The 23,896-nt window shown below is 43.9% G+C and overlaps 1 protein-coding gene across 1 annotated transcript in view; it reads right to left on the bottom strand.

Moving 5' to 3' along the window:
* The window catches only part of lrp2a (low density lipoprotein receptor-related protein 2a), a gene marked incomplete at both ends in the record, with an annotated part of 52,448 nt that extends 28,677 nt beyond the window's left edge, over positions 1-23,771 (bottom strand). Inside the window, 32 exons of the mRNA XM_080537269.1 lie at positions 287-415; positions 860-1,037; positions 1,264-1,492; positions 1,612-1,796; positions 1,891-2,102; positions 2,795-3,043; positions 3,432-3,446; positions 3,877-4,257; positions 4,450-4,566; positions 4,829-4,948; positions 5,205-5,444; positions 5,905-6,186; positions 6,277-6,414; positions 6,790-6,920; positions 7,275-7,400; positions 8,287-8,479; positions 9,127-9,330; positions 9,477-9,617; positions 9,869-10,071; positions 10,231-10,437; positions 11,020-11,243; positions 12,401-12,570; positions 13,215-13,343; positions 13,490-13,609; positions 13,808-13,951; positions 14,589-14,705; positions 14,877-14,990; positions 15,084-15,194; positions 15,957-16,073; positions 16,664-16,786; positions 17,024-17,131; positions 23,663-23,771. Of these exons, the coding sequence (XP_080393395.1) occupies positions 287-415; positions 860-1,037; positions 1,264-1,492; positions 1,612-1,796; positions 1,891-2,102; positions 2,795-3,043; positions 3,432-3,446; positions 3,877-4,257; positions 4,450-4,566; positions 4,829-4,948; positions 5,205-5,444; positions 5,905-6,186; positions 6,277-6,414; positions 6,790-6,920; positions 7,275-7,400; positions 8,287-8,479; positions 9,127-9,330; positions 9,477-9,617; positions 9,869-10,071; positions 10,231-10,437; positions 11,020-11,243; positions 12,401-12,570; positions 13,215-13,343; positions 13,490-13,609; positions 13,808-13,951; positions 14,589-14,705; positions 14,877-14,990; positions 15,084-15,194; positions 15,957-16,073; positions 16,664-16,786; positions 17,024-17,131; positions 23,663-23,771 (5,266 nt within the window). The remainder of the gene's footprint in view (positions 1-286; positions 416-859; positions 1,038-1,263; positions 1,493-1,611; positions 1,797-1,890; positions 2,103-2,794; positions 3,044-3,431; positions 3,447-3,876; positions 4,258-4,449; positions 4,567-4,828; positions 4,949-5,204; positions 5,445-5,904; positions 6,187-6,276; positions 6,415-6,789; positions 6,921-7,274; positions 7,401-8,286; positions 8,480-9,126; positions 9,331-9,476; positions 9,618-9,868; positions 10,072-10,230; positions 10,438-11,019; positions 11,244-12,400; positions 12,571-13,214; positions 13,344-13,489; positions 13,610-13,807; positions 13,952-14,588; positions 14,706-14,876; positions 14,991-15,083; positions 15,195-15,956; positions 16,074-16,663; positions 16,787-17,023; positions 17,132-23,662) is intronic.
* Between the last annotated feature and the right edge of the window lie 125 nt (positions 23,772-23,896).

The following is a 23,896-nucleotide window of genomic DNA, read 5'->3' as shown; positions in this document are numbered from 1 at the left end:
TTTACAACAACATTTAAATGGGATACTGTTGACAAGTCCCTAGCCTCGCAAATATGAGTCCAGTGTTCAAGGAGATTTCTCCTTTTGCCAACTGAGAGCTGGATACAGCAAAGAATGTTTGCAAAAGAGCTCTAGTCAGTGAGTAGCATTTACAAAAATACCTCCTCTGCTATAAAAAAACGTATGAATTATGAATATAACAACCTATCTGTTGCATCTGATCTCACTTCCTTTTTAATCAAACTGTGAGTGATGAGTGTTTCCTTCAGACTGGCATGGTGCCTACCTCTGGCACAGGTGATTTGGTCTGCCGCCAGGGTCCAGCCTGAGGGGCAGGCACACGAGTAGAACCTGGGCCCCACCGCTGACAGCAGGCAGATATGAGTACAGGGGCTTCTCAAGCAGTGGTTTTCACCTACACACAGGGCCAATAAAACACACACACACGCACGCACACACGCACGCACATACATACGCACACACACACACACACACACACACACACACACACACACACACACACACAAACACAAACACAAACACAAACACAAACACACACACACACACGTTTAAAGCTGAGTCAAGTCCAAATACAATGGCAATACTATACTAGTTTATGCTTATTTCATCATGCCAGCGATTTATTTTCATTTGGCTAACCATATGATATGTCCTAAAACTTGATTAGCCACAATGCGCCTTTGGCAGGCCAAGAGGCTGATGATATCAGCATGCCAAATGTTTAAGATCAGTTGGCCTATATGGTATCTGATTAACCACATTGTACTATGTACAGTACATAAGACAGGCTAAGAAGCCAATGCTACAAAGGGGTTGGTGCAGCAGGACCCCGTCGTACCTGCAGGCTGCCTGGCCGGGTGTACTGCCACCAGGCCCATGGGCTGAGGGAGGTTGTAGAGCATCACTGTCTGGTTCTCCCCGTGCCACTTATGGGCTCGGATCACACGGTTGATGTATCTGTCGGTCCAATACACAAAATCCTCAAAAATGGTAATTGCGTGGGGATGTTGCAGTACCTTTTTATTGCAAAAGACAAGAAGTGCATTTTATTCACATTATTCGACACAAAATGGTAAGTAAGCAAATTATGCAAACAATTATATATTCAATATGATATATACTCAGTAGAAAACAAGTGTATTTAAATCAATAAATCAATAAATCATTGTTTGAAAATGTTATCTAACATTAAAGTAAAGTAAACATGAATTAGTAATGTGTAAATGCCTCTCATTTCCTCACCAGATCGCTGGCCAGAACTTGTTTCCTGTTTTTGCCATTGTAATCACAGTAGTCAATAAAATCCAGATAGGCATCGGCAAAGTAAAGCAAGTTGTTGGGGTAGTCGATGGTCAGGCCATTGGGCCAGTACAGCTTGTTGCTTATAATTGTGGTCCGCAACTTTCCATCCATACTGGCCTTCTCAATGCGAGGGTTTCTCCCCCAGTCTGTCCAGAACATCAGGTGAGCGCTGCACGATAGAAACATATCTTATTTCAACACTCAGTGGATCTGACAATGAAATACTAACTCTGCCAGTAACCTATTATTTGTATACCAGTAGGCTAAACACTGTGTACACGGCCGTACCTGTCTCTTGGGTCCAGCACCAAGGCTCTGGGGTTGGTCACATTCTCACTGACCAACACAGTCCTATGGGTGCCATCCAGTTTGGACACCTCAATGGTCTCCAGGACATAGTCAGTCCAGTACAGGTTCCTGCCTATCCAGTCTACCGCCAGGCTCTCAGTCACGGTCACTCCACTGTCAAACACCTGTCAATCAAATCAAAGACATGTATTCAAGCAATGAGTTTATTTTTTATTTTATTTTTTAAAAGTGGGATATGAAAAGTCATTCAGGACTCACCACAGTCCTGTCAGTGCCGTTTTTGTGAGCACTCCATATTCTATCTTGGCTGGTGTCGGACCAGAACACACGGTCAGTGACTGAGTCAAAGTCCAGGGCCACGATGTTGCGCCCGTCCCGAACCAGTGAGCGGACCACATTGGGCTGGGCGCTGATGTCATCTGATACAATCTGATTCCGGCTGGCCACTAAGAGCAAAGCCTCGCGCGAACCTGTGAAGACACACCACTTCTCTTGTCACCTGTGCATTATCATTCAAATGAGAACGCTCATCAGCTACCACATGCCGCCTATTGAGGACCTCCAAAACTACACAACACGATAAATAGGGGCTACACAGATATCAGCAGCCACAGCATAAATGCAGCCTTGTTGGATATAATGGCCTATTGAATTACAGGGCTTTTCAAGAGGTTATCTCTGAGGCAGATGGGCTCATGTCAGGCGCACTGCTGATAAACAGGCCTTTGTTGGTGATTATGTCCTAATTACCCCATACGAGAGCCAGTGAGTGACATATATGTTATTTGTCTTATCTAAAGAAATCAGAGCAGAGTGGAGAGAGAATGGAGAAGAGAGACAGTGTGCCGGCCCAGCGGTCTGGGGGCCACAGCTCCCCTTCATTATGCATCATTCCTGTCCGCAGGGAACCTCACGTCTGTGTGGGCCAATCAGATTTACATCCATTCCTGTCTTCTGAGTGAAGGGTCTTATAATCCTGGGAAAGATCATCTTCTCTTTTTCATATTTAGCTGATTATATTTTTGAAGGGGGGGATATAATTGAGTATGTTGAGGACTAAATGGATTGGCTGAAAGAGTATATCCCAGAGCCTCTGAATGTGTCCTCTCTTTGGATGCAGAAAAGGCCTATGACAGGGTAGAGTGGACATTTCTCTCCTCACCTGAGACCTTGCAGGTGCGTTGGTCAGCCTCCAGAGCGTAGCCGTCTTGACAGTGGCAGCGGAAGGAGCCTCTCTCGTTGAAGCAGTGCTGACTGCACAGCCCTGGGGGGTTACACTCATCTATATCCTCACACGTCTTGGAGTCGTTACTTAGCTGGAAGCCCATGGGACATGTGCACTGGGCTCCGAACGGCCCTTGTATGCAGCCATGGGTGCAACCCGCGTTGTTGTCAGAGCAGCTCTCCTGGTCTGGAGGGCAAAGACAGGAGGAGTGACACAATGGAAATCATTCAGTCAAACAACAGTCTGAAAGGAAATAAAATATGTTACTGACAAGGCCGGAAATCTGGATGAATAAATGAATGAATGAAATATATCTAGATGAATGAATCACAGTGCTACAAAAGAGCATCATCAAAGCTGCCACAGCAACTACTGAATGTATTCTGCATTTCAAAACACAATTTGTACATATCTTCTACACATTGCTCATTTATATAGAGAACAATCATAATACTCCCATTGTGTTTGGCACAATTCTACACATATTCCAGTGGTTAGTGTGGATGGCAGTTTTGGGGGAGAATCAAGGCTACATGCGTGAGGTTTGCACCAATGATTGAGGGTTTGTTCCTACCTGGCATGGGCTCGTCTGATAGCAGTGAAGAAGGCAAGAGAGGAGAATCACAGATCACTTTAATGATAACACAGACCAGATCAACACATGCATGATTTGAACACAAGATTCCACACACAACAAAATCCATCGCAAAAAATAAAACACCAGAAACCGCTGCGGTGCACAAAGTACTGGTGTTCGACATAACCATGATGGCGTCAAATCACAATGATGAAACCAAAATGAATGAATGGACAGGTGAAACCTGTGAGTAATTAACTTGTGAGTTTAAATGTTGTGAGAAAAAATATATATCAGAATTTTAAGTGACCAGTGCACACTAAAATTACAAAAGTGATGAACTCATTGGGACAGACAGAAGTGCACTTCATTTGTTACATGATACTGCCTGAGTGGACACTGTAGCTGCCCAGAGGTGGAGGAGACGAGATCAGAGACTTACTGCAGAGCGGGGACTCGTCCGCACCATTGGGGCAGTCCTGGGTGTTGTCGCACACCCTAGTGAGGTTGACACACTCGCTGTGTCCCGGGCACTGCCACTGCCAGCCGGGGCAGCGGAAGGGTGGAGTGGGGCAGTCCCGCTCATCGCTCATATCCCTGCAGTCGTTGTCCCCGTCACAGAGCCAGCCGCGGAACACACAGTTGCCGTTGTCACAGCGGAACAGCGAGGTGGGACAGGTGCGGGGGGGACAGGCATGGTGCTCGTCCGAGCCGTCCTCACAGTCCGGGTGGCCGTCACATTCCCAGGCGGAGGGTACACAACTGCCGTCAGACTGGCACTGGAACTCAGTCTCATGGTGGCACATGCCCGGGGGTCTGGTGGCTGGGGCACAGTTGGAGACGGCAAGGTCAAACATCAACCGGGGAAGCTCGTGAACATAATCACAGAGGTGAAATTACGAAATGTGATGTGATGTGCTGTTACACTGATCAGCTGTATGATTGTCAACTTGATCATGATCCTGACTTACTTACTTATCCCTACTGGCATAAAACAGAGAACTTGAATACTTACGACAGCCAGACTCATCTGAGCGATCACTGCAGTCAAAGACTCCATCACAGCGGTAGTAGGAGTTGATACACTGATGTCCATTGGCACACTTGAACTCATAAGCAGTACAGTTGTAAACTAAAAAAAACAAATGATGATACGGTATGATTAGGCTGATAAACACAAGCACTGATAACCAAGGTCACAGTTTAGAATATGCAAGTAATTATTTGTGTAATAAACAGCTAGAGATGAGATCAATGACATAAGAGGCTTAGACAATTAAAATGCAAATGCCTTTTCACCGTTCATTCCATTAACTTGACACTGTCAAACTGTCATGTCCTCTGAACATAGAGTACTGATATAATAATCTGTTATAATCCAGAGAGACACTCACTGCAGCCCTGTTCATCAGCTCCATCCACACAGTCCCTGTCACCGTCACATACGTAGCTGGGGTCGATACAGCGGTGGTCTGGGCACTGGAACTGGCTTGGGTGGCATGTGCCTGTGAGGTCTGCCAACACAGAGAGAAAAATCAAGCTGGGATGTTGCGCATGACAGGACATGAATTTGGTCAATGACACTTTATCGATGAGTAAACGATGAATGATTTCCATTTATAAAGTACCTTTTTCAAACTCGTTCATTACATTTTAGGTGGGTAATTCACCACATCTACCTCTCAATGTGGAGCACCCACTAAGGTCAAAGTCATGAATTTGCACTGGTAAACGTGTGTGTGTGTGTGTGTGTGTGTGTGAGACACTCACCGCAGTTGGCCTCGTCAGAGCTGTCCCCACAGTCGTTGTCCGTGTCACACAGCCAGGTGTGTGGGATGCAGCGGAGGTTGGCACAGGTGAACTGGTTGGCTGGACAGGTGCCAGGTGTTTGGGTGGGGCAATCCCTCTCATCACTGCCGTCAATGCAGTCGTTTTGCCCATCGCAGCGCCAACCCCTGGGTATACACCGCTGGTTGGCACAGGTGAATGCAGAGGGGTTGCAGGTGGTGTCTGAGAAAGAGGAGGAATTAATTATTATTTTTTTACCACATTTTTGTATCTTCCTCTCTAGAGAGACAATACACTTTAAAATAGTATACAGTGCCTTCTGTAAGTAATCTAACAGTGAAGCACTTTTTCTTCTTTTGGCTCTACACTCCAAACGTTTGGATTTTAAATCAAACAATTGACATACGGTTAAAGTTGAGATTGTCAACTTTTATTTTCTGGAATTTGTGTACATATTGGTTTCACCATTCAGAAATTACAACACTTTTTAGTCCCTCTATTTTAGGGTTTTAAAATCCAAACTTTTAGTGTGTAGAGCCAAAAGAAGAAAAAATGCTTCCATTACATATGCAGGGCACTGTAGATTATTATCGCCCATCCCAAAAACTTTTTTCAGTAATGTACTAATAGTAAGCATACTCCACTAAATTAGCAGCACATAAACATAACACAAATGCATTACTATGAACTCCGCAGCTGACTTCATCGCTGTTGTCATGGCAATTGTCAACACCGTCACATCGGTAGCTGTTAGGGACACATTTCCCGTTGGCACAGGAGAAGGAGTTGGCACCACACTGCAGCGTGGGGGGCTCGTTGGATGGGTCCTCTACACACGTCTGCTGGTTGGGTGCCAGCTTCATGCCATAAGGACAGCCACACACCCTCTGGGAGTCCGGCGCCGGGAAGCAGAAATGGCTGCAGTCCCCATTAGGGTTGGTTTGCCTGTTACAGAAGTTGGAACCTGAGAAGGGAGGTAGAAAAGCATATCATGAATGTCACATTTAACTTATATGGAAACCAGAGCAGGGCAAGTAATTGGAGAGCTGCTTACCAGTCTGGGTATTGGAGTTGAATGATTTGACATGCATGATGTGGCTGATGCCCCTCCTGATGGTGACCATCTCTCCTCCATCAGTCTTGCGAACACGCACAATACCACCCAGGCGCCAGTCAGTGAAGTATGCATAACCTGGACAGGCCCAAGCAAGAATGTTCATGTAAGTGAGACCCCACTGAGAATACCGGGGCACAACCTATGACATAAACTAATCTATCTCTCATCGCCAGCAAACATTATAATGGTTGAGGTGACACAGTAATTGTCCTCTGAAATGATCATCAGTCAAGCAGGAGGGACAACTAGTTAAATTAAAATTAAATTAAATTAAATTCAAATGATTTATCTTATATACCATAACAAGGTGGCCACTACTTATAAAACCATTAGGTCAAAAATGTCAAATGGTTGTAATTCCAATTGCAATTATCTACTTAAAAAGTATGTATTATCCATTATCCTTTAAAAAAAAAAAAATCATGAATGAAGAAATGAATAATGAATCACCTTCAAATATGGTGAGGCCAAAAGGATGTGAAATCTGAGTGATGCGGTCCAGGGATAATCTGTTCTGGCCATCAAAGGTGCTGTGCTCAATCTTATCAAAGAAGGCATCTACCCAGTACAAACGCATGGAGCTGCGGGGGAGACAGGACCAGGGAGACAGCTTTGAGTAAACACTGTTACACAAACATACTGCCAGGAAAAGGATTAGAGACGATCATGACGCTTAATGAGATCTTAGATGGCTGAACAATACAATGATGTCATCACACGTGGCACAATGTGGCACCTCCTCTGTGAAGTCAGATTTGATCTGATTTCTTGCAAATTAAATCACAATTTCTTTCTTCTTCTTTTTTTGTTGTGTTACTGTAAGGGGAAGAATTGTGTTACTGGAAGGGGAAGAATTGTGTTACTGGAAGGGGAAGAATTGTGGTGTATTATGTGACTGTTTCGTAGGAGGCTGGGACATGGGACCTTTGGCTCACCTCCAGTCAATAGCCAGGCCGTTGGGCCAACCAAGAGTAGTGTTTACAATCGACAGGGCATGTGACCCGTCACACCAGGCTCTCATAATCTTCGCTGGACGGTACCAGTCTGTCCAGAAAATATACCTGCCAAACAAACATGAACAATAATAACAAACAAAGTCACATTTTCACAAGGATAAAATATGACAGTGTCAGTTTAACCTCAACCAAAAAACGACTATATATCTCAAAATCTTTCTATAGGAACTTGGAAACGTAGACAGTTTGTTTGAGGGCTCCACAGGGTTTTTCTGTTTAAGCCAAGCTCTTAGTGTTCACTACAATACCAGCCTTCATGCTGAACTAATCTAGGCTATTGGACCCAGAGGCCTTATGACTTTGAAGCTATTGGAAATGTCCCACTAGCACTAAATAAAGACTCCTTTTATCAGGTTTAGCTTTAAAGCGCCAACAATCTATGAATGGGTTGGGCACCTCTCGCATTATGGTAGGTGTGACCAGACACAAGTGGCCAGTTTCCTAATGCTTTTTCATCTTCTTAAGGGGCAGAGATCCAGGATGAAAGCATGGGCCTCTGTGCCCAGAGCTAAAGTGATTATATGAAACTTTCTACCTATGGGGGAGCTCTTGAGCTAGGTGGGTCCCCTAAATAGACCAAAATATTATCAAGAAATTACTGGGTGGGCATACAGGGGCACACTTCCCCACGCCCATGAGCAGCTTATGTTGCAAAAGTGTGTGTGGTCTAATGAGATGAGAAATCGAATAGCATTACATGTTTACGTAAAGAACACATTTTTATGTAAAGAATTAGCAATCAAAGTTCCGTATTGTATCTTTAAATGCTAAATTATCACTAAATGCTGTTCCATGTACAGTTTCAGCCATTTGAGTTTCAGGACAGGAGAATGATTTCTAACACTTATTTTCATTGCAACAGGCAGACTGGTTGTGGTGCACTGCACCCCCTCTCTCTAACCCGTCCCCTCAATCCCTGCTGTACATTTACCCAATCACAGGATGCACCACGATGGACCTGGGGTTGTTCAGGTTGCGTACGATGGCTCTCCTGGACTTGTCAGCCAGCATCATGACTGATATACTCCTGTAACGCGGGTCTGTCCAATAGAGGTTCTTTGAAATCCAGTCATAAGCCAGGTCCTCGACACCGTCCACCCTATTGGCTGCTAGTACCTCCCTGCCTGCACAGATCAAAGTAGTGGCCACCGCCATTTAATACAGAGATGAAAGAGGAACACACTTAAGTCAATAGACTGTCAGCTTGCATTTGCCCCATGTAGACTTGACAGAGAAAACTAGAGCCGGCCGACGCTGTGTTGCTAAAACAACACTACTGATCAGAGCAGATTGTTAGTTTCACTTTTCCTGGAACCTGTTTCTTCATGGATTACCACATTAGTACGGTAACCTCTTAACAAAAATATTGAGTCATAGGTTGGAAGGTAAATATTGAATCTTCTAGAACTATTATAATTCTATGTCCTATAGTTTGTTTTCTGGAACATGACTTTGAGGTGTTAAGAAGTGAAGAGTTTTACTGCTGTCCATACTCCTGCCCACTACCTCCCTCCCCCATAGTACCAGCTGGCCCCATCAGGCACTCCCTTAACTCCCTGTATAAGCCTGCCGGGATCACATGCTTTAGCTCTCTGCTAGAAAGGATATTATCCAGGGATGTAAACATGGTAGGGTATGGAAAACATTTAAAAAAAAATTTGAGTATTGACATTTCATGATGCTAAATGAAAAATGCTAGTGATTCTAAATTCCATGTTCTGTGTAAAGTCAACTTTCTAACAGAAATCTTTCAGTGTTTGAACACTCTCACCTGTCCCGTCGACTTTCTGTTTGTAGATGATGTCTTTGGCTGTGTCTGAGAAGAAGATGGCATCGTCCTCGGCACTGAAATCAACCCCAATGAAGTAGGAGGGGGTTCCAGTGACAGGGAGGATGACGTCCTCCTGGGAGGAGAGATTGAAGGGGATCCCTCTGACAGCCAACTGGCTGGAGAACAGCAGGAACTGTCTCACAGCTGGAGGAGAAGAAGAGACCCACCACCTCCATTAACCTTCAGATAACACGTGCAGTGGCATTACAGTGCCACAACACACAAAAGGATGTAACAGTGGTTAGGGGCGCCTTCTTTCTACTTCACTGATGGTGAGTGTTGATTCTTACCCACACATCTCTTGCCATCAGCATGCATGTCGTAGCCCATACGACACCTGCAGCGGTAGCCCAGCCCTCCGTTGTCTGACCTGTGGCTTAGAACACAGATGTGCTCACAGCCACCCCTGCCTATCCCACAAGGGTTTGACACTGGAAACACACACACACTTTCTTAGTCAAGTCAATTCAAATTTAGAGGTAGTATGATTCCTATACCACTCAAGCACACTGTATTTTCATATTGTATGAATAAATCACAATACCTGTACATGCAACACAAAATACATGAAACTCAACATATTTTCATATATCACCATAAATTACATTTAGACTGTCAGTCACTAACATAACAAATAGAGGTGCGATCATCACTGGAATGTTTGAATAAAAGACAGGCTTACCATAAGGCTGTCTAAGTGGGTGTATAACTGCCACTCCATGAGGGGTTTGGGATGTTGTGTAAACCACCTGAGGGTTGCTGTCAGTAAACTTGTTGGCTTTCATCACCGCCATCTTCGTCCAGTCAGTATAATACACTGTGTGCTCAAATAGGCTGATGGCAAAGGGGTGAGGGATCACCGCACCTCCATGGACCACTGTTTTCCTAAGAGGCAGAACATACAATGATTCTGGAATACATACAGTAATTCAATCATGTTGTGCATCTTTAACAGTTGTCAGTTCCTATGTGGTTTCCTGTCAAATTAGCCCAACAATAATTAGCCCAAATAATAACAATAGTTTATATAGCTCTTATGTTTACCTATGAAGACCGTCATATGTTGTGGTTTCAATGTAGTCAAAGCGACTATCAACCCAGTACACCCGCTTGGCTTCAATGTCCAGTGTGATCCCGGCTGGCCAGCCCAGTTTGGTCCGGATGATGCCATAGCGGTTGGTGCCATCCATGTAGGCTCGCTCCAGTCCTGGTTCCCCATTCAGAGAGTTCCAATCCGAGAAGAACATGAACCTGAGGGAAAAATAAATGTTGACCGTCAGTTAGTTTGGTTCGTTAGTTTGGTTATGTTTAGCTAACACCATGGCTACATGTATACTGTAATGGACTCAATAGCAGCAATGTAGCCATAACATTAGCAATATTGCATCTCAACAAAAGTTGATAAAAAAAAAAAAATCCCCAAAAAAAAATCTAGAGGAGAATGGACATTCGTTCTTCCTTTTCGTATCTTTTTCCCCTTTAATGTATCAAGACGAGAGGATTGAATTGAATTTGAAGTACACGTCCACCACTGCCTTTGAGCCCATCAGATTACAGGTGGCTCACTTAAAATCCCATCAAGGGAGAGCAACTGTGTACATTCTTTATCACATCCCAATGTGCCTGTACCCACCTGGCCCCATCTCCCCGCCTGAACTGTCCTATATTGGATTACAATGAGGGTCATCACGTTCATTACGGCTCACTAATCCCCCCCTCCGGGACAATCTACTAATCTAACACACTCATTATTGCCCACCGATGAAGCACGACACATAGAGGGATAGAGGGATGGAGGGATGAAGGACGACGGAGACCCCCCCCCGTACTTACCCCACAGTAGGATCCACAGCAAGTCCTCTTGGGTTTCCCAAATTCTCTGCAATCAGTGTCACCCGGTTATTTCCGTCAAAGTCCACCATGTCAATTCGGTTGACGCTGGCCTCCACCACATACAGTTTATTGTTCACCCAGTCCACAGCTAGGTTCTCAGGATAGTCAACTGATACATTTAAAACCACCTGCATGTTGGAACCATCCATATCCACAGAAAACACCTGCCCACAAAAGAAAGCATTGTTGTCAAGAGATTAGCTCTTTGGTCTTTAAGCATCCAGAAATACAGTACACAGAGACACAAAGACTAAAATACAGGAATAAGGTGTATGTCACCAAACTGCCCATTATTCCAACCTCTGCCTTAAGTAAAGGACTATTATCAAGACTGAGCTTTGCTTGCGGCTTGTCTGACTTCCATCTTGTCTGACTTCCATCTTGTCTGACTTCCATCTTGTCTGTCTAGTAGTTACATTTTGGTAGAGCCAGTCCGGTAGTCTCCTGAAACTGCTACCCTGTCGACTGATTCCAAGATGGCACTAGTTTCTCAGGCTTGAAACTTTGGCACCGTATATCCAGGGAGGGCATACTGCTCTTTACAGCTCAGGCCCTTTTGAAATGAGATCCAGACGTCTAAAAAGCAGGATTTTCAGATGACCTGTTTAAAGAGAAACTGAAGATGTGGAAGTAGCCTGGTAGTTTAACCTCTCTGGTCCATTCACATGCCCTGTTTGTGGTCCCCCCCACTTCAAATCCCTTGACATCCCGCCATGAAGGTGGCTGATCTGCACAGATACCCCTGCTCCTGGTATGTCCCCGCTTTTCAGTCCCATGGCTGGGGTTCAAACCACGGAGAAGCCAAGAGACTGACTGAACAAAGCCCTTTGAGCTGGCCAAAGAATGCATATAGCTAACAGGGTGGACTCGCTGAAAACAAATACTGCACCGTTACTTTGAACACGATCGGGTTGCAAAAATTGCACGGTTGGTATGTGAACATCATACCAGTATATCAGACACAATTTTCAAAAGATTAGAAAACGTGGATTCCATTCCAGATCTGCTTCCCCTTATTATAATGACCCAGCAGTTTGGAAGCCAACAAGCTCCCCCATTATTACAGTATTAACAGTGACCGTATCATAAAGGATCTGTCAAAGAATTCCCCTCGGCGAGGCAAGTTCCTGTACAACTCAAGCATTTCCTCAAACAATAAGCCTATAAGCCTAATAGGTCTATCCTGTGGAGACTGTAACTAGGGTATATACAGTAGTACCTAGGAGATACACAGGGGGTACTATGCAGCCCTGGTGCCTTCACAGGGGTACAGGAATGCATTGGAGTTGGGGATTGCATGGATGAAAATGCCTCTTGTTACCTTGTTCTGAATAGTATCGGTCCAGAAGATGCGGTTAAGAAGGTAGTGGTAGTCCACCCCCACAGCCACTCCTCTGTTCTGGGAGTGGACCAGTGTACGTTGGCTGTGCCCATGGATGTCCCCTATCAGCAGGTCTCTGCCATTGGAGAAGACGAGGGACGGTACTGCAGCTGTAGCCAAGGGCAAGACATTCAGTAAGACAACATTGAGATTTTGTCTCTGGTTTAACTATCAACGCATTTAATACAAATATAATTTCTCTCTTTTTTTTATTGTATACAGTGATTAAACAAAATCGCTTGTACATAATCTACTCAGTCATGACAGTGGAGAAAAGAAAATACATAAAGTCAGGCAGTTTTGATGCCTGCCTGACTACCTGCAGTAATGCACTAATTTCTATTCATTTTAAATCCAAATCTATCTATTAGGCCTATCCTTTTTATTTGAATATAATCCATCCTATTTCTTTTTCGACATCAAAACCAGTATTGCCGAGATGATTTACTCTGTTTTACTAACACACTCCCTCCTTGCTGCTGGCCTCATGCTCAAAGGCAGAGAGGTCTGTCTCTTGGTCGACATCCATTCTCTGTTCCACATAAGTAAACGACTGGCTGAAACAACATTCAGTGCGCAACAATGCACCAGAAAGCAGAGCAGGCGTTCAGCAGGACAGGGCTTGGCAGACAGGAGACTGGGCTGGGGAGGGATGGGGGGGGGGGGGGGGGGGGGGGGGTCTGCCTGGAGGAGGGTGAGTGGCTGATGTGCTTAAGTAAGACTCAGAGAACCACAGAGACCATAGGCCACTTACATGACGTGTTAACTCTGCAGTGTCTGTGCTGCTCCAGGACATAGCCCTCTCGGCAGCTGCAGCGATGGGTGCCGATCCTGTCCTCACACAGCTGGTCGCAGATGCCCCACATCTGACAGTCGTCAAAGTCTTCACCCAGGAAATCAGAGAAGAATCATAGTGGATATTAGAACAACATGGGTCAACATATCACAGTCCATATATCATTTTCCCCCTCACAGTATCATAAATGACCTAAAGCTGTGTAAATCAGAGAGTGAGTGTACAGTATTTACCGATACAAGAGCGGCTGTCGTTGTTGTTGATGATATATCCAGAGGGACACGAGCAGGTTCCTCCCTCGGGGGACATGTGACAGCGATGCTCACAGCTCAGAGAGGCACACCTCCAGATACCTGCCAGGCATAGACACACATGAACTCCCAACGACCATGCTCAAAATACAGGTAAGCCAAAAAGAAAAAAAAGAAAGGGTGAAATGATTTTTCTTTACATTACTGTCTCTGCAATAAAAAGGTATACATATATGCATGCGTGCATATGGGTATGTACTGTAGAGGTACTGTACTGTAGAGAGGCATATAGGTACTGACTGCAGTTGCGTCCAGCAGTGGTGTTGGTCTCATCCCTGCCCTCTGGGCAGTGGGCCGTCCCATCGCACAGCTGATCCATTGGGATACACAGCCCTGAAGATGGACAGGGCCATTCTCCTGGGTAGCACTCACGTGGTACAGCATCTACACAGAAAACAAAACCATCCTCACTGCCTTGCCTCACACCAGAGAAAGGAAAGCAAAAAACAGGGGGGACCAGCACCGTAAGTTGACACCTCACAATCGTGGGTTTGACAAAAGAGACACAATGTGTACGGTATGCATTCAGAACAGGCAGCCTTATCGTCACAGGAATGCCCAGATGAACTCAAGGACTCACTGTGACTCAGACTTCATTGTCTGGGTAAAACACTGTCACTTTAAATCACAGAGGGGGGGCCAAGCTTTGAGAGGGTCACATGGGGGCTCTGAGGGCTCCTGCAGCCCATCCTCTAAAAACACACACTCTTCACAGCAGCGTGGAGGAATTCTAAAGCTCTTTAGAGGGTTCAACGATCGTGGGCCACAATGAGGCATTTGAATAAGACTCACTTAAAGGAGCACTAGCATAGCGCCTTGCTAGCCCATACGAACCATGGAGACTGGCGTTGAACCCGGTTCACACACACACACACACAAGCATTTCTCACTCGTTGAACTCTACTTCTCTCTTCTTCACCAGCTTAATGTTAGTCTTTTCAGGATTTGAAGGCCAAGTTTTGAGATTTGTGCACTGAGAATTGTATTAGGGAGGAGGGGTTTTCCTCAGTAGCATCCCTACCACAGCCTTTCTCGTCTGCATTGTCTTCACAGTCGTCCTCTCCGTCACAAAGCCAGACTTGGTGAATGCAGCGGCCGCTGGGGCAAGTGAAGTAGCTCCCTCTGCACGTGGGGTAGGCTACAGGGAGGACAGAGAAAAAGGTCATAGCAAGTCCAAGTTAGGGTAACAGCTATCTTAGGTGAAGAGTTCAGATAAGAGCCACAGTCTATGGGTGGAAGATAAAGAGGAGGAGGAGGAGGAGGAGGAGGAGGGGGGGTGGGGTGGTGGGAGGAGGGGAGAGGTACTCACTGCAGTTCTGTTCGTCACTCCTGTCTCCGCAGTCATCGTCATGGTCACAGACGTAGCGTTGTGGGATACATTCTCCATTACCACATTGGAACAGGCCGGTGCTGCAGTGTTGTGCTAAAGACAAACACAACAACACTTCAGTGACAGTGTCAGTTCCTCACCTATTCCACTTGTTCTGAACTTGTTCAGAGTTTACTGGACACTTACTGCAGTTGGCCTCGTCAGAGCCATCCCGGCAGTCCAACACCTGGTCACAGCGTTGGGTGCGGTTGTAACAGGCTCCATTTGAACACCTCTGCTCTGTGCACTCAGGGTAGTCTGAGAGGGAGACAGCATAAGAGGGTCATATTAACCAATCAACACTTACGGTCACATAACAACAAACCACAAGACATATGAATGTAACTTTTCATCTATCTATGTGTATAAGGAAAACATCTATTCCGTTATCACACAAAATATAGATGTTGAATAATTTCAAAATATATTGGCCTAGTTCAACTTCGCAGTTGCTCAAGTACAGTATGCTCTAGTTTGCAGTTACAGTCTGTTCTCTCCAAATCATTATCTTAGCGGCCACATCAGCAGGTCTAACCCACTTTTAATCTCATTAATCGTAAGGACAGAAAGTCTTTGAACCACTTTGTTGCATGTAAAATACACCCTTGGCTGCTCCGCCATGAAGTCATGGCGGCAAGTCACCTCTTAGAGAGGGCCTATTGAACTAACACAGAACAGAATATTCTAGTAGCATCACAAACATTGAAAACATTCCATGGTGGAATAAAGGACTAAACTTCCCTATTAGCACCACCAACAGACTAAGCATTCTTTCGGCCATTGTGAGATTACCAAAGTGTGCAGTGCTGTGAGTCCAACATGTCGGCACAATAATGGAATAGCAGCTGAACTTCAGCTTGACTAATCCACAGAGGAATCCGCAATCAACCTCTGACAACAAGAAGCATATTGTGGCCATTCTGTCAGTCAACGAGCCTCTTAATCTGAACAAATTGATTAAAATGCCACAGGAGCCTGAGGCAGAGAAGGTAAGCCACACAGGGGAGTGGGGGGACTTACGGCAGTCTGTCTCGTCAGCCCCATCGAAGCAGTCGGGCAGTCGGTCACACCTGTACTCCCCTGGGATGCAGGCCCCGTTTGTGCAACTGAACTGCCCACTGGTGCACGTCCTACCAGCTGGATCGAGAGATTAACAAGAAATTGAGTCACAAGTGCAAGGGATTTCTTTACCCCACTGTCTTTTGTCATTGGCTTTGTGTTAATGTAAAACAATTTGTGAAAGTTTCAAGTTTCAAGTTCAATTGTTACATCACATTACACAAGTGTAAGAGAGTAACATTCTTAGTCTTCGGTTCCTGACATTGCAGCACAAGGCAATAAGGCAATAGGCATAATTCCAGATAAAAAAGTGACAATAGTACAGGATGTAAGTGACAAATAATACAGGATAGTTCAAGTAGTAAAGTGGCTGTGAGCTTAAGGTTAAGGTAGTCCATATGCATGGGGTGTGCTTGGGGATGACAGTCAATTGTCTACAGTGGGCCTGTTCATGAGCCTGATCGCCTGGGGGAAGTATCTGTTGGTTAGTGTCTGAGTTTTGGCCCTGAAACTACGGAAGAGGCTTCGCCTTTTGGACGGCATCGGTTCAAACAGACTGTGATTGAAATGTCATGCATTCATTCCTAATACTGTATGCTACATGCTGTATTAGTGTGTTGTTTTCCTGTTTTGTGTACAGTGCAGGGGGAGTTTTGGGGAGAACTTACGACAGTGGTGCCTCTCGTCTGAGCCATCCTCACAATCCTCCTCATCGTCACACACCCAGACATCTGGGATACATTCGCCGTCACTCAAACACTGGAAATGACTTTCGTCACACGTTACATGAGCTGAGGACACACACAGAAGATCCCTGATTAATCTCCACACTATTGGCAACAGTCAGGGAGTGGATGATGGTGAAATCACAGCATCACTACTAAGGCAATTATCAGGGAATAAAATGTGTAAGAAGATCAGTGACGCACAATTCTTGGAGACAGGACACTATTGCCACTCTCAACACAATTAAAAAGGCAGGAGAGCGGGACATAATGAGCTCCAATGTGACATGATAGGATACTCACGGCAGTCGTTCTCATCGGAGTTATCCACACAGTCGGACGTTCCATCACAGTGCCATTCTTCAGGAATACACCGACCTGTCCCACAGCGGAACTGTCCCACCTCACATCCTGAATACAAGACACATACACATGACAATGTCAATATTGTTCCCTTAACCCTGTATCCTGAAACGATCAGATGTTATTTTGATATTCCCTAACCCTGTTATACCTCTAGTGCATTATTATCCATTCTCAAATCAGTTACATTGACATTTTTACCATTGAGCAGACACTTTTATCCAAAGCGACTTACAATTAGAGGTAGGGACAGTCTCCCTGAAGTAACTTTGGGCTCAGTGCCTTACTCAAGGGCACACTAGTGGTGGTGTTCCCAGGTGGGTTTGAGCTCATGACTTTCTGATAACTAGTCCAACTCACTATCGCCTAGACCACCACTACTCAAGGAGGCCACCATTACCCCAGGTAGTTGATTATTACAATGCATATTCATAACATAGGTAGGAAATATGGAAATATGCACATATAAACCTTCCCTCTCTACTGTCCATGTAAAAGAAAACTGAAGGAGCTTTGTGATTCTTATCAAAACATCTTTATAGTCCTGAGTGTGTTTGGGGATGTCTCGATTGATGAAGCATGCTGTTAACGGCATTGACAAGCCTCGGAGATGAGCGTGCCAGCCATCCTCCAGACAGTTACACAACTCTAACCCACTCATCCCAAGCCTCCTTTTGATGTTCTCACTGAGTGGCATCTGAGGAGATAACGTACCACCACTCCACCTTCACTGACGTTTTCCAGGAGATATCGACGGAGGCAGCATAGTTCAGTGGCAGAGCCCTCCGTCAGGCCTGTCCGAATTGGAATGCGCAATTCTGATTGTCTCCCTCTGACAACCTGATTTATGGTGCATGCTGTTCCTTGTCAGAAATGTAATTGGGATAAATAGTGGTACCGGGTGGTACCGCAACCCCCAAACCCAAATTCTTCTCTGAGGGAGATGTAAGGTGCTGGTGGTTGGTGGTGCATGTCTGGGGTTGGTGGTCGACAGTGTCTTATCGACTACCTTTAAACACACTCCCTGCTTGGTCAAATATGTGCTGCAGAGAAAAGGTTTGAAATTTAATCAACACCTCAGATTCAAAACAAACAGAAGACATTGACAGAATAACAAAACACACTATAGTCTTCATTAAAGGCTCAGTAACACAAATAGAAACATCAACAATGTTTTTTTTAAACAATCCATTAACCCTGACCCTAACTACTGCCATTCCTCCAGTACAATTACACAATATATAGAATATCTGCCTCCACCAATTCATGACTAATTTCCACATCAAAGAAATGAATCAATGGTTAAAGGGGGGATATCCCCGCATACAGCATACTTATGACTCAAAGCAACTATGTAAGTAATCTTTTCTTCCTTTTTTTTTTTTTTTGCACCAACTAGCTGTGCCATCACCAATCAGCATGTGCAGTGGATTTCTATTAGCTGAGAGCACAAGCTCTCCCCCACTGCAGTTATCTACAACATTACTTCAAATTCCACGGGAATAGGAGCATCTTACATGATAAAGATATGCAAAACAAGGAAAACAGTGGTCAGTTGCAGGCAGAAATATATAGCCCTAGGTAACAATTATCTGTATGATAACCCAAACCACTCCATTCAATGACTATGCAATTTCAAATTCAATTCGAATGTACTGTAGCAGCATGTTAATACAATGACGTTAATAAGCTAACTAGCCTATCAGGGCTGCAGCACAAGTAGGCTATAGGACCACCTTAATTTTATCTAAATTCTGACCGAAAACAAAACACTATACAATACAACTTAAATACCACTACTGGTCAATTTTGTGAAAAAAGCTTGGCAGAGCATTCTGTCTCATAAAAAAATGAGGTCAAAAGATAAAAAGAGGTCAAAAAAGCACTTCAATCATGACAAAAACGCTGAAGGCATAGGAAAACACTTCTGTCTTCCTCTTCAAACACACATAAAATGTAATAAATTGACTGCAAAATCTCAGCCCATTCAGTTGACAAATGTTGTGTGAGCAGACAGTTTATTATACTAGAGTCAGTAGTTTATCATCTCCTTTATGTAATGTGCTCTTTAAAGATGGATCACTTCCACTTGAGTTGTGGGGTCAGTGCCCATGCTACTGCACTAAAAGCCTTGTGAAGGGCTTCTCATATCATGAGGTCTCGTCTCAGATTAATTAGCCGACACCACCAACCTGCTTTTAAACTACGCCAGCCAAATAGGCTTCATATTTAACTCCTTCAGCAGCCAATTGGGAAGCAAGCCTTTTTCCTGCTCAGTTTACTAATGATAAAATTGCTCCCCCATCAGCTCAAAGGCAGCCTTTGTTGCAAGGCAATGATCCCGGAGGTTTCAGCATCATCTGTAACATGGCAGGTAAGACAAACGGTGCATACAGTATCAGAGCAGCGGAGCAAATGCGCTCAACGACACCAATACAAAACATTTGGTTTTCACTATGTACCCCCTTCCCAAATACAGTAGTACAGACAGTAGTCCCAAATACAAAAATGTGTTTATACTAACATTCTTTAAATTGATGTGTGCGAATTGTGTCTTCCTATGATTTCTTCGTTAAACCTAATATGACATGATAACCATAACAAGCAACAGAAAACGTTTTATGTGACCACTATTCAACCCACTAGAATTGTTGTCCACACACTGGACACAGTGAGCTCAAATCATCATCGATTTCATGGGGGATCAACAAAACAAACTCAACATATTGAAAGGAAAGATTTGGGGGAGAGAAAAGACTGGACCCCAAGTTCAAAGTAAGGGCACTGCTGAGACCTCCTAGCAACATTGGAGATGTTCATAATCCCTGTCTGCTATACATTAGGGTTAACAGCTTTAAACAACCTATGCCAAAAGGAAACCAATCTTCTGAGACCTTCAAATGCAGCCAGTGTTTCCTGACAGTATCAATTCTGCGAAAGGTGACTGGCAGTCTAAAGTAGACTTTGTAACAGTACTATCTTGTGTTGCTCTGTTCTTACATTCAGCAAAATAGTTTAAGTCATCCAATTCACTATTCCTTAAGCCCTAATAAGTCCTTAAATTGTTTTTGTTTTTTAAACGGAGATAAAAATAGATGCAATTTGACTGTGTCAATCACCATTAAGAAAAAGTTAGAAGAAGAGAGGCTTAAATGATGCAAATCTGCTGTTAAGAATGAGGTGTCTAAGGACTAGTACTTTTTTCGTTAGTGTCTTTGTTTCGTCGGTTTTGTTTAGTTTGGTGTTTTCTTTTCCCCCCTCTCTCTAACCATGTCTTTTCTAATTAGCCAACTTAAACCCACAGCAGGCGAGAACCCCACACTAGCCATGGAGGAAGATAAGGACGCCCTACTACTGACAAACAAAGAGGAGCAGCGGAGGAATTTTCATTAGAATGAAGCCTCCCAATGCCTCAGACCCCACTGTGAAATCACAATGGCACAATAGAGGAGCCAGCAGGGCTGCAACCTCATAACTGGAAGTGTCACCACGCCAAAGCCACTGGGGAGATGGACAGCAGAATGCAGAATACAGTATAGCTTCCTGCTAAAACAACAAACGTCGAACAGAGGTCCCTTGCGCACCCCCGCCAAAAAACTCTTGTCCCCCTACCCCAAAACATCTCTTTCCAATCATGTGGGGGCCCCTGTGAAAGAGGTGCTCCCTCTTTCATCAATACCGCCTTGTTTTGGTGTGTCCCCTTCGCACTCTCTGAATGTGTGTGGAGAAAACGGCTGGCAGCATGGAGCGCTGGATCCGTCCATGCTGTCAGAGCGAAGTGCTGCTGCCCATTTCATATGGAAATCAATGCAACAGAATGCAGTCAATTGCTAAACAACTGACTTTGGCTCTTTCTGCTACTAACCAAAACAGAGAAAGCCCAAGGGAGTTTGGCAGTGGTATATAGGCACAAAAGGAGGGGAGAATAAAGTGATAAATGAAGCCTTACTCATAAGTGCTAACTAAGTTTTAATTAATGTGTTTTAATAAGTGTATGAAACTAAATGTTATTCAGATTTCACCGAGGAAAGAATTATAAATTGAGACGTCACAGTACACTAATACAGTGACATCATTTTTTGTGCACACTGCTCCTCATGACAAACTGCCACTCCAATACACTATGAGCATTGAATTAGCCTAAGCTATATGCTTCCTATGCACCATAGAATAGTTTGGGACCTAGGCTGAGGGTGCTGTATAAAAGGAAAGGATTAGTCCTTTATTTGTGTCAACTGTGCTAACTTCTGTTCCCATTTCTAATACAGTGTTACTGTTGCTCAAGGATTTACACCGGAAAGGCCCACAGCATGTGTGAGGTTTAACATGCACGTGCTGGCGAGGGATTTTTGAGCCTTGACCAATTTCAACATCAATACACAAGTGTTGTTGTTGTGTGGTGCCGAATCTTTACAAACTTGAACTAATAATAGATTAGATTATTTTAAGGAACTGTAGCAGGGAAATGTTAGGCCAAGACCATACATCCCCCATCAGTTTACACAAGACCATCAATGATAAAAGCTGTTCCTGACAAAATAGGTCTAACAGACACTTAACTTTTAACAGACACTTATTCTGACAATTAACCAGCAAAAACATGTTTTGAACAGCCACTATCCTAAAATCGACCGGTAAGCAAGAGATGGTCAACTAGCCATGACTGAGATGACTCATCCATTAGCTCTAGTTCCTTTATTGTGTATTACCTATTAACATCAAATCACCCCAAGTGTGTCACATCACCCATTTGTGCCAACGCAGGCATTCTACTACAACATGCTCAAAGCCTCTGGATAATGGGCACAAAAGGTGGTCACACATTAAACAATCACCAAGCTGAACCACATTATCTTAAGAAAAACTTTGACTGGGCAAAAAAAAAAATGTGTGAACCCTATCCCTGGAGGACCCAGTGGAAATTAAGCTCAAGGATTTTGGAAATTAAGCTCAATGGATTAGAGAAAGTAACCTGTCCTAACCTGTCAGGGCTCTTTTGGTCATTTCCTCTCAAACACATGCTGAATAAATCTGGATTAAATCAACCATTCCTGCCTCACATTTCTAAGGAGATCAACAAGTGCCATGTCTTTAGGTTTGATGCAAACTCAACTGTACCAGATGCAACAAGTGCAGGGGGCTTTGTTGCTGACAGCGAAACCGCATCTGAAACCTATCCTGAAATCCACAACTTTAATCATCTGTTGGCTTAATCTGAACCTACTAGGTCACAGCTCATGTTTTGGTACATCACTGTTAATTGTTAAAGGAAAACTAATTAATTAACTAACTACTTATTAACATGTACAGCACATGCTGACTAAGCCCTGAGTTGATTGAAAATTGTGATTCATTCAGGCCAAGACAAACCTCAAATGATCAGCCTTTCCATGGGACTATATCAATCAGACTTCTGATAAATGAAAACAAAATGTCACTAGAACATTTTTAAATGTTACATTTTCATGAAAACAACATGTAGGTTTTCTTTTGTATTAGACCTACATTGTCTTGGAATGCTAAGATATGCAGCTGGTAAATAAAGAGGAAGGAAGAAAAACTATACAGCCATCTGAGGTTGGAGGAACTTTCCTCTTGTTGTTTACATGCACTGTTTTGCCGTTGTTCCTTCGGTAGAAATGGTTGCTTTCAGCAGCAGCTGCAGCGTAATTAGTTGCTTGATTCACACTAAGGAGCTTACATACTAAGGGTTGAGCAAAAAGAAAGCAGATTACAATTTGAGCAGTCGGGTCTGGGCTAGACCAATATACTAGACACAAACACAAGACTATTTCTATCTATAAGGCAGGGTATCTGAATATTATTTTTTTTTAAAGGGGAAAGGTCCTTAAATTGAAGAGCACATCAAATGATTTTCCCATCTTTGTGGGCTTTGCACTGGGCAAGCCGATGAGTTCCTCTGAATAAGATTTGTACCAGTAGCTTGCAGTCCACACAGATTGTCTGGAAGTCACATGCTCTCTTCTGTTACCTAGCAACGGCAAAGCTCAGGCAAAAGTTCTCCAAGAGAACTTCAAATCTGTCTGAGGAAGGCTTTGTGCTCAACCTTTAATAATACTCTATAGTAGGATATTTTTCTAAAGAATTAAAATGTTTTAGACAATGTTAAATTGACCATTATATCTACTGGTTGCATTATTAATTATTTGCTAGCCAGTAAATTTGACTGACAAAGAGTTTGTTGGTTAACTTGCAAGAATAATTTAAGAAATTGTTGTCATTATAAAAAACAATTCGATTAGATAAAGTAGCATAATTGCAATAAATTATCCTATAGCATCGCACAGACATGCAAGTCCACCTGCTTGTTCACTTGAATTAGGTTATTGTTCACCAATCTACACGGAAGGAAAACAACATCTTGACTAAAATAAAGCACTGTGACTATAATAGCTAACGGGACACTTGTCTCTACCTCATACGTTGTCTATTTGAAGGGCAACAAGTGATGATTAACATGTTGGAATCTACAGGGGTAAACACACAACCTCTCTATGGAGGTTCACAGTGAATCATTCATAGGCTGTATACAAATAAGTGTTTGTCAAGTCAACTTACCTTGAGAATGACATCGGAATGTACAAAAAATCAATAATACAATAAGTTTTGCAAACAGTGCTCTCCACATTCTGCTGCTTGGTCCCGGCTGGTCCGTCCAGCTCCGCATGAAGCCGGGCAGATGGAGGTGCTCTGGGGACTAGTGGGATGCTGCTGCTTGCCTCTCTCTTTCTTGTCCCGCTAGTTGATGGAAAGGGGCGTAGACAAAGCCAGAGACGGGACGCGAATTTGCGA

This window comes from Nansenia antarctica (assembly GCF_963989245.1).
Source record: "Nansenia antarctica genome assembly, chromosome: 7".
NCBI lineage: Eukaryota > Metazoa > Chordata > Actinopteri > Argentiniformes > Microstomatidae > Nansenia > Nansenia antarctica.
This window is presented reverse-complemented; position numbering and strand designations above follow the sequence as displayed.